The sequence below is a fragment of the Sinohyriopsis cumingii genome, chromosome 2 (genome assembly GCF_028554795.1).
Source record: "Sinohyriopsis cumingii isolate HCF-2022 chromosome 2, ASM2855479v2, whole genome shotgun sequence".
NCBI lineage: Eukaryota > Metazoa > Mollusca > Bivalvia > Unionida > Unionidae > Sinohyriopsis > Sinohyriopsis cumingii.
The window spans coordinates 73,418,398-73,430,426 of NC_142962.1; the positions used below are offsets into that span (position 1 = coordinate 73,418,398).

General features: G+C 31.9%; 1 protein-coding gene across 4 annotated transcripts in view; it reads left to right on the forward strand.

Annotated features, from left to right (window-relative positions):
• The window catches only part of LOC149805172 (centrosomal protein CCDC61-like), an 87,200-nt gene extending 75,450 nt beyond the window's left edge, over nucleotides 1-11,750 (forward strand). For all 4 annotated transcript variants that reach the window (XM_089948011.1, XM_089948029.1, XM_089948019.1 and 1 more), the window contains one exon: nucleotides 8,732-11,750. In XM_089948011.1, the coding sequence (XP_089804137.1) occupies nucleotides 8,732-8,835 (104 nt within the window). In that variant the 3' untranslated portion in view covers nucleotides 8,836-11,750. The remainder of the gene's footprint in view (nucleotides 1-8,731) is intronic.
• Nucleotides 11,751-12,029: the final 279 nt, after the last annotated feature.

A 12,029-nucleotide genomic window follows, 5' to 3' on the forward strand; every position in this document is an offset into this window, starting at 1 on the left:
CTAGAATCATTTGAAAAAATATAGTGTATGCAGTGTACATATTTATTCAGTTTATCATTTGACAAAATATATATGCATGATACACATTTATTTTATTTATCATTTGACATACATTTATTTTATTTATCATTTGACATAATATAGTATACAATAAAAGATAGATATTTATTGTATTAATCATTTGACAAAATATAGATAAAAAGATTCACATTTATTGTATTAATCATTTGACAAAATATAGTATATAAAAAGGTACACATTGTAATAATCATTTGACAAAATACAGTATATACAAAGATATGCATTTATTGTAATAATCATTTGACAAAATATAGTATATAAAAAGATAAATATTTATTGTATTAATCATTTGACAAAATATAGTATATAAAAAGATACACACTTGTCACAATAATCATTTGACAAAATATAGTATATAAAAAGATACATATTTATTTTAATAACCATTTGACAAAATATAGTATATAAAAGATACATATTTATTGTATGAATCATTTGACAAAATATAGTATATAAAAAGATACACATTTATTGTAATGATCATTTGACAAAATATAGTATATGAAAAGATACACATTTATTGTATTCATCATTTGACAAAATATAGTACATAAAATGGTACACATTTATTGTATTAATCATTTGACAGAATATAGTACATAAAATGGTACACATTGTATTAATCATTTGACAAAATATAGTATATGAAAAGATACACATTTATTGTATCCATCATTTGACAAAATTTGGTACATAAAATGGTACACATTTATTGTATTAATCATTTGACAAAATATAGTATATGAAAAGATATGCATTTATTGTTGTAATGATTTGACAAAATATAGTATATGAAAAGATACACATTTATTATATTAATCATTTGACAAAATATAGTACATGAAAAGATGCACATTTATTGTATTAATCATTTGACAAAATATAGTATATACACATAAAAAGATACATTTATTGTATTTATCTGATGTGTGATGACAAACTTATGTCACACTTTCACAAAATGTTTATAAATATTTACCTAACATATAGTTATCTATTTATAAGCTCACCGATAACTTTTTGAAAAATGTATTATGCTGTCATCCTGGGCTTATCAAAATATGAGAAATACTGCAATTAGTTTAATTTAGAGTCAGTTGGATGCCTCAGATGACTCATTATACAGTTACATTAAGTAGTATAAATAAATTAAAACCATGATAAAGGAATTATCTTGTTTACCAGAAACATTGTTTGTGGAAACATTTTGCATTTTGTTGATGAGAGAAAGAATCTATCGTATTATATAAGTAGAGTCTAATTACAGACTGCACAGATTAATATGTGCCATCACATCATATACCCGTAGATATATAAAAAAAAGTATAAAACTGCATAGACCCAGATTTGCCATGTCTTATGCGATGGTACATCTGGGTCTGTGCAGGTTTCAGTTGGACTTATAAGTGAATATATACATGTGTGTACAGGGTATGAAACTAACTCCAGGAATCAAAGTATTGTTCGATGGACTCAACTAAAGCAAATTTTGTCCCTACAAGTTAGAATTCTATCCTGCTCATACAAGAGGAAAATTTTATTACTGTCAGTTTCCAATGACAGAACCATCCCACTTTTAGACAGTTTCCAATGACAGAACCATCCCACTTTTTGACAGTTTCTAATGACAGAACCATCCCATTTTTAGACAGTTTCCAATGACAGAACCATCCCACTTTTAGACAGTTTCAGCAAACTTGACTTTACAAGATTTCATCAAATTATATAACCAACAAAAACATGTACTAAGTTATCCTTGGCATGTAATAAGGGGTGTTCTGTAATCACAGTAATGTGAAAGGTAAATGTTGAAAATTCAGGATCTTGCATACAGCCAATATACATCTAAATTATAGTTGTTAGTCAGAACAGAGGAGGAGAATTGTAATATATGGTAGTAGGATTTATGACTGTGTATATGACTTTGTTTAGTATAAGCAGAAAATGTTTTGGTGGTACATCCTGGAACTTGAAGTTAGACCAGTCCACTTCATATTAATGGTTTACTGTTGATATACTACCCATCTACAATATTCCTTCTTGTTTAGTATAGTAACATTACAGAGCAAAGTGTAGTAATGCAAGTGCATATTATTTAGTGTGCTGACATTTTGTGAGTTGTAATTCATTAAACCATTTAGCATTCACATGAACCAACCCATGTCCCCATGAATTCATCTGTGTTTATAAATATTGGCCATGATAGTGTTAGTGACCTATACAAGGAAAATCATGGTATTTCATGACCTTGTAAAAAGTTCAAACATTCACCTTGAATCTTGGACAAACATTTTACATTCATATTAAAACTTGTGTTATTGCAAGTTATTAGTTTTGAGTAAGTCATTTTGGAGCAGAATTGTTTTATTTGCCTTGATTGTAGTATGACCAGCTATATCCAAATGAAAAGTATTCTGTAATTTACAGTTATGTACCATCAACCATTTTAGCTGACCTTGACAAGTAGAGGATGTACCATCAGCTCTTTTAGCTGACCTTGACAAATAGAGAGATTTATTGTACTACCCCCAGCATTGGTGTCATTGTCTGAACAGATAAGTGTATGCATATGTACAGCCTCACTGCATCTAAACCATTGTTTCTCCACATGTCCCAGGTCCCAGGCAACAGTTTTGCATGGGTTTCATAGCACCTGCCTCTAGGGAAGTGGGTTAAGGCTACAGCCTTGTACATTGTTGTACATTCCTGGTCAAATTTTTGCATTTAGCTCTGGTTTTCATCACATTATATACATACTGTTATGCCTGGAATCATGAAACTTGCTGAGGAGATACATTTTGAGTGTACTAGACACCTATAACATATTGGTCACTGTGATTTACATTTCACACTTAACTGACTCTGGTTAATTTTTGTGTATAAAGTTTATTTCTGAAGCTCTGCTTATGCTAGAATCATTAAATTAGATGATAATAATATGTGTTGCTGTTAGTATCAAACTGTTATAACAGAAGAAGGTCTTTGTGACCTAAGTTTCACATTTTACTGGCTTACTGGTATGTAGGTTTTTTGTGCATCCTGTAAGATATACTGTAAAATCTAGATTTTTGAAACTTGATGAGAGGATGTGTATGATGAATACTATAACCCTGTCCACATAAGTAGGTCACTGTAACCCAGATTTCATGTTTCACTGACTTTGGTTAAATTTTGTTGTAGCTGTGCTTGATTTGGATGATTGTATAAATCTCTTAGTATAGTACCCATGCCAAAAGGTCACTGTGACCTATATATCATATTTTGCTGGCTTAGGTAAAGTGTTTACATTTAGTTCATGACTACATTACGTTGCACATACTGTCTATAAAAAACTTGGTGAGGGAATGCATCTTGATGATCACCACTACTCCAGCATTTCAGTAGCAGGGCATTATGGTCCATATTTAAGACTTCACTGACTTCAGTTAAATTTTGTGTTTGATATTCATTTCTCATGTGCCTTGGATGCAGAGGTCGCAGGTTTGTACCCTGACCAAGTCATACCAAAGACTTATAAAAATGGTATTAGCAGCTGCCTCGCTCAGCACACAGCGTTAAAAGGTTAGTGTTAGGACTGGTCAGCTTGGTGTCAGGATAATGTGACTGGGTGGGGCATCATGCTACAAGTCTGCAACATGATGCTCCAGTGTTAGACATCACTATAAACTGTCACACTACAGACATCCTAGTGATATGACTGAATAATTGTTAAAGCTACATTAAAAATCCATATCACACACACACAAACAGCTGCTTGAGTAAATATGGTTTTATACTGTGTAGAGAAGGCAGTCACAGCTGCATGGGCAGATATGGTAGGATACTGTGTCTAGAAGACAACAGCAGTGGTTCACTTAAATTACCTTCAGGTACATACTAATCTTGTTATAAATTGTGCATGCAGGAAACATGAAACATTATAGTGTAGCGGATATAAGTGGGAAAAAACAAACACAATGGGTGAGTCCATTGTCCAAGTAAAGAAGGATTATGTTAATCACAAAGAAACCAATTAGTTAATTTGTGATGATTGTTGGGAAAATTATCTTCACTATAGACTAGGGACTGAAATAGGTGAGCTGTCTAGAGCCTTAAAACTTGCAATATTTTCTGACTTTTATTTGCTCTCATCTAGAATAAAATAATACAACCTGCTGCCTCCCCCCCCCCCTTAAGATGAGTAGTAATAATATTTACATAAGCACGTTGCAGGTTTATCTCAATTGACCCGTAATTATCAATTTGATAATATTTATGTGATGAAATGAAAACTTATGAAGTAAGATAGATTGCTTGAATTGCCTACACTGAGTACTATACTAAACATAATATCCACACAACCCTCAATCTGTTCCAAACTCATCTTGTTTCTAAATCCCAGCATGTCTTGTGGGAGGGAGGCAATTGTTAAAAGCCACCTAAAAGATAAGCGTTCTTGGAAATATTTTTTTATGTCTAAAATCTCATTAAGATTTTGATGGATTAAAACAGTCTTGCTATAAATGGTACATGTTCTTTATTCAGCACAGCCGTGTTTGTATGCATGTATAGAATTTAACCGCATGTCAGCACAGTTCTGGCTATGTAATACCAGGTAAAAGTATGGTTCTGAAGTTATAAAGGGAAAGGTTTAGGAAGATAAACTCTTCCAAATAAATATGAAGATGCAGCCCTTGAAGGTTAGAAGCCAATACTTTATAAAGGTTCTAAAAATATAACGGTTAAAAATTGCTCAAATCAACCAGTATAGACAAGGGAGCTAACTCTTCTCATGTATGGGCATGTGATAGGAACATAATGTATATCATTCATGTGTGATTTTTATGATGAAATGTAACAAATAACAATTCAAGAAATTTACCAAAAGGATACTTTACTAAGCAACTAGTGTGTATATTGCATTAAATATGGTAATTATCGTGCAGCCCACCTTGTTGCTCCATTAGCAAGAAAGGAAGTCACATGAATGTAATGTTTAATTCCAGTTAAAACAGGAAATTACTTCTTATTGAAATGTAATTTTACTTGTTCCATTATAGGAAATACTCATATATAATGACTCACTCCACCATACCAGCTTCTTACCTATATTATTTATTACTAAAACAAGTTGATTAACTGGTAAAAAAATATTTATTATCCATTACTTATGTGTTACAAAAATGATAAGTAAGATGGTTCCAGTTTAATGTGTGTGTGTGTGTGTGTGTGTGTGTGTGTCTGATTTAGATTATTAACATAGCTTTATATAAAAAAAATCAACCCTATCACTACAATGTCTGCAGCATGTCAGTTTATAGTGATGTCTAGCACTGTGGCATCATGCCGTAGACATTTAGCATCATGTCCCACCCAACCATGTTATCCTGACACCAGACCAACGAGCCCTAACTAACTTCTTAATGCTGCCAAGCGAGGCAGCTGCTAATACCATTTTTATAAGTCTTTGATATGACTCGGCATGAGTTCGAACCCATGACCTCCCACATCCGAGGCAGACACTCTAACCACTTAGGCCACCAGAGCGGTCCGGTTCAAGTTTAATAACACTGAAAATGTTCTGTTCATTATCTAGTGGAAGCTCTTGTAGTAATTTCTTTCTGTAGTAATATCTTGAGTATATGTTGAATAATTTTAAACTTTCTTAGGAATATTATTCATTTTTCTAGACACAACCTGTAGAATGTGTGACTGAATTTATACAACTTGTATAACTCAATACAAAAATGAATATCCTTTACAAGTAATTGTGATAGACCTTAAAGTTCAGCTGATTTAAAAGACACTATCATTATATATACTCTCTTACAAGTTTAGTCCAGCTACAAACTGCACAGACCCAGATCTGCCATTGCACAATGCACTAGCAGATCAGGGCCTATACAATTCATTTGGAGCAGCCAGTAGAACAGCATAGACCCTGATCTGCCAGTGCATTATGTGATGGCATATAAGGGTCTGTGTAACATTCAGTTGGACTTGCTTTATAAGCAAGTATATAAGGTATACAAACTTCTGACTTATCAGGTTTTTTTAGTGTGGTGTTTAAACATGCATATACAACTTAATTAAGTTGTTTAAAAATACCTCATCATATTTGCAAAAGATACAAAAGCAGTAAAATATTCATCTTAGTTAAAATGAGTACATATACTGTATATAGATTGGTTAAAAAATAAAGTAATTGCAAAACACATGCCTGTTGCATGTTATGAAACATAATAACATCAGTTAATTTATAATAATAATAACAATAATATGTTTGATTTCAATATGGATTACTCCTGGTCAACATAGCATATAAAAGCAGCAGTTTTAAAAATAAAAAGGGACTTAGAATTTATGAATATCTGAAGGTAATGAGCTCCAGAGAGTTGGTGCAGAACAAGAGAAAGAATTAGCTTTTGTAGTTATTTGAGATAAGTTAATTATAACTTCTTTTTTTAGAGGTAGACTGTATTTTAATACCGTGTATATCAGAATAAAGAGAAATTAGATACTCATTAGTTAGATTGTAACTTGATGATTTTATAGAATTGTAATTAATTCTTAGATTGACATTCAGCCAGATGAATTATTTCAGTTTCAAATTTAGTATTGAGTATGATTCTGGCTCACCGTTTCAAACGTTTGAAGACGTTTTCTGTAGAACACTTAGTAGTTTTTTCCCAGATGACAGAGAAGCAGAAGACTGTAACTATTATAAAGAAATTGTTGGGACATACTAAGGGACTATACTAATTAAGTAGCAATTAAGCTAGTTGAATTTTTTTTGCATATCCTGCTAATCTTTGATATTTTCACAAGGCCATTAAACTCCATCCAACCTTCTTCCTACTCATATCACTGTTGTTTTTTTAGAAATAATTTGCAAATGTAGTTATGGAGCTTTCTGGTCATACATCATCATATTTAAATGACTGTACTATATATGTTTTCTGGCAATGCTAAATAAACATTTGATTTCATTGGTCAGTTACAGAATGGTGTCATAGCAATGTGTCACAAAGATGACACTGTTCTAGTATTCTTCCTTGCCTTCTCTCACTATCTTTCTGTAACTAATATGAATTAATAGCTATTTAACCATAAGTTGAAAAGATAAAAGAAATAGAAACATTTTGTAAATTCATGTAGATGATAAATGATGTTATCTTTCTGAAACTTGTTTGAATGTTCAGATTCCATCTGAGTAACCAGCCTTGTTAGCTGTGTCCTATTCAGGAATATCAACTCTTGCATATTCAGATGTTGGCATCATGACTTACCATCCACCTTTTCAAAGATGAGTGATTCAGATTCTTCTTTAATGGTTTATTCAGTATGTAAAATTATAATAACCTTGTTTGAGAGGTTCTATGCATTATTGTTGCAGAGTTTATGGTTTTGACCCTTCAGCCTTTCAACTTCAGATTTTATAACTACACCTGGGCTCCTGTGATGCATTAACTCATACATCTCCCAGAATAAGATTCTGGTATTCTAATGTCACTGACTTTACTGCTAACGTAAAACATTCCAAAACAAAATTTCCAATGTCAATGTTTATGAAATAAAGGTGTCATCAGCTGGATGAGAAAAATTGTAAGTAAAACCTGTTTATTAAGGACACTAAAGGTTGTACATGCAGATGATGATATCATGACTAATTTCACTTATTTGAAAAATTTGATCATTTTTAATATAAAGGTAAATTAGAATTAATATAATAAATAATCTTAAAATTTAATCAACAATGAAACAAAAATGAGGTTAAAGATTGGAGGCTGGATTTGGGTACACCAACCCACATGATTTATAAGTTGTCCCTTGATACAAGTCATTACCAGATGACAAACGTCCAGAATATGGGTTTGATGGACAGCTAAATATTGGCCGTATACAGAATAAGTACAAGTACAAATGATGAATGTCATTATAGAAAGCTGGATTTGGGTACCATGGCAGTAACTGTTGTCTTTTATGGACAGGTATCTTTTATATGGACATGATCACTAAGGCAGGTTTCATTGTACATGCATATGTTGAAAAGATGCTCTAACACTGACAAAAAAATTTCATTTACAAATGGTACCAGAGGCAATATAATTATAATATGTGTACATAAAATAATTTTAAAATAAAGTTTGTCAACAAAACCTGTTATTTTCTTGTTTAAATCATGTCTAATCTGGTATATACATGGTACAGGAAGGAATATTGAAATTATGTAAATTGTAAAGCACCTTATAGACAACTGAAAAATTGTGTCCAAGTGCAAACTGCACAGACCCAAATTTGCTATCACATAATGAGCCAGTATGTATATCAGATCCATGTGTCTGCTGTTGGACTTGACTTTTTCACGCGTATATAGGTTTTTGACAGTAGAAGATAACTGGTCCATTTAAAGGAACTGATGCTTCATTTTGATATTCAGTGTTGTTTTTAGTACCAGCTATTGCTTAATCAACAAATCAACAAAATACATTATAATTGGAATGCAAAAGTTTATTTTAGCATAGATTCTGTGTGTGGCCATTGGCAACTGTCATGTTGCAAATTTATGACATTGTTTAATTAAAAACAATGAATTCAAAGAAAATGTAATGGGCTTTAGAGTATCTAAGTTTTGATTCATTATTATTATAATTTTTTCCCTTTGTTGTAGGGGATGAAGCTGACAGTGACAGCTTCGACCGTTCGGCAGAGATCTCTGACATTGATGCTCGCCTGAATCGACTTCAACAGCTAATGAAAACAACGATGTCATGATAAAAACTGGTTCCTAGAATATTACATAGCTGGTACTGGTAGTGCACAACTATTCTGTGTGGACATGTTATTCTGATAACTTCAAGTGTTCCAGAAATATGAGGAGGACAGATACCATAGAATCAGAGATTATATATTTGCAGTATCATGAGTATTGCCATATTGTAGAATTATGACATCCATAGAGGGTACAACAGTTTGTGAGGAATTAGTTATTCTTTAAATTGTGAAAGGATGGCTGCCATACAGACATATTAAAACACTAAATAAAGTAAAGTTAAATTTTAAAAAATAGCAGCAATTTAACAAATAAGCACTTCTATCCCATAGACTACTTTTTTTTGTCTAAAAATAGCTTTCATACTTAGTTTGTTACTTTCATTTCTAAATATATGAGAAATGGAGTTTTTACCAGATAACTTTTTATAATCTCTTGTTTGTTCCTAATGAAAATGGTGTTAATCTGATGTCTCATATGACCACCATATTGGTCATCTTGAAAATATTGTTATCACAGTTCCTCCTGACTGTAAGGTCATATGTGGTTTTACCTGAAAAACTTCTTGTGTCTAGTTGGTCCTAAATTAAAATAATGCTGGTCTGATATCCAGTATGGCCACCACCTTGTACATCTTGAAAATCTTATTATTACTATTTGTTCTAATGAAAAGTTACACTGCCATCATGTTTTCAGCAGTAGACTTCATATGATGTCTTGCTGGTATTAAATGAAAATGATGCCACTTGAACATCCAATATGTCCACCATAGATTGTAGTGCTGAACTGACTTCAAATCTCTCTATGATCTTGAAAATCATGTTATCATTAGTCCACCAACAACAGAAAGTCATATTAACATAGGGTTTCCACCAGAAGACTTCCTATGATGCTTTATTGGTCCTAAATGAAAATGGTATGAATATGAAATATAAGATCTTCAACACAGCAGCAAATTTGAAAATATTCATGTTGAAGAATATCAGAGATAGTTTCAGCACTAAGGAGTTAAAAGAAAAAATGATCTTATCTTGAATTCCTGGAAATACTTTTTGGCCATTAGAGCAACTGTCTCAGGCACTTTGGAGCAGAGTTAAAAAGTGAAAAATACATTTAAAAAAGTGTTATTTTTTCTCGGATACCTATGTTTTTCATTTTCAGTTTGTTAGTTCTGAAATAACTAAAAACATATTTTCACAGTAGACCCCATAGGAAAATGTGACAGAACCAGGACATAAATCAGTAGATTTAAAAATTTTGAACAGTATATTGGCTTTTAAATCAGCAGGATTTTTATCAATGTAAATTTACTTGTTTTAAGGGGATTGAACATAAAACATTCTGACGACCATGTTACAGTAATTAATTACTTTGAGTCAGGGTGTTATCAGTTAAGTGAAAAATTAAGATTTTTGTGTCTCATAGTTTACTGCAATGATTTGATTTTCCTATAAAGTCCAGAAACATTGTTAGCTTCCTTTACTTGTTCACTGTCCAGTGAGGACTGGTGACATTCATTGCAATTATTAAGTTTCACACTTAACAGGCAATTTCATTCATCCCCTATATACTATATTAATATTTTATAAGGTGGGTTTTCTTTAGCATTGACAGAAAGTGCATCTTTTTAGAATTTTTATATAAAACATGCAGTGCCTTTAATTATTCATCTTAAAACGTCTTGAAAAACACAATAACAGAGAACTGAAAAGAAATAAAAATGCTTCTTCAAGTGTTTCTGCCATAATAATTTCTTAATGAGTCTCTCCTTTTTATCTCACCAGTACCCAAGGTCAGCCGATTTTTAATCAAAGAGTCATAAGCTATCATGGACCACCTCCTATCTTTTTATTACTTACTCAGCAGTAAATGTCCCACCTTTAACCTTAAACTCTTCACATTATGACAATAAGGTAACCAGTTTACAGCTTGTGGTGTACGCTTGTCAACCATTGTGTAACGATTCTTTATCAGAGTACTCAGCACCAATAATCGTACCAATCACTGATAGAACAGTTCCAGTCCCCAGTAGACTGGTACTGACTGGTTTGTGAAATGTGAGGATAAAATGCATAAAAATACCAATTTTTTTTCCAAGAATATTTTTTAAGTCCATTAATCTTCAAAAGATGTTAAATGGTATGTGAAGTGGACAGCTGTTAAAATGTTATTTTAGTCCTTAATACCATTAGAATCACTTATGCCACTCAAGCCTTGGGATAGTGATTCATAGAGGACCAAAAATATCACATGACCAATGTATGTCTTCATGGCTAATAAATCAATGGTTTTTGAAGTATTTTATCATGTAATAGATTTTGAAAGAGACTGTTACATTTTTGGAAGGGTTCCTTATTTAAACCCTATGTGTAATTGTAGCTTAAGTGTAGACTTTATATGTTGGGTCAGAAACATTGTTCCTTGAACATGCCTATGTCACAGTGCATACATATGCAGTTGTCTAGACGTGATGAGAAATGGAGATAAGATTTACTTGATGAGAAATGGCTATCAGAATTACTTGATGAAAACTTGATATCAGATTTACTTGATGAAAACTTGATATCAGATTTACTTGATGAAAACTTGATATCAGATTTACTTGATGAAAACTTGACATCAGATTTACTTGATGAGAAATTGAGATCAGATTTACTTGATGAGAAATTGAGATCAGATTTACTTGATAACATTATCCGGTGGGTTTTTTTCCACTACAAAACAGGGATATAATTGAAGTATTCAATCATTTATATGTATGTGTTCAGATTAACTGGACTAGATGAAAGTTTTATGTACAACACTTATAAATTTATTTATACAAGTTAGATTCCTTACTGGAAATAAAGGGTTTTAGTATGTACATTTTATGTGTAAATACATTTTTATAAGACATTAAATATTATGTGGAATATTATCAGTCTCTTGTTATTTTTCTCTCCCTGATTATTCATTCATACATGGCATCTTAGTTTCCGGACTTAAATCTATACATATTCTTTCTTTCTCTCTCTCTCTCTCTTTCTGTGTGTGTGTGTGTGTGTGGGTATGTGTGTGTGTGCATTACCATGACTGAAAAATAAAGTGAGGCAAAATGCCATAATAATAATACATATATGTGGTCCAGATAATTATAAATCATAATGCATACTTGGTGTATTATGTAATATATGTGGTCCAGATAATTATAAATCAT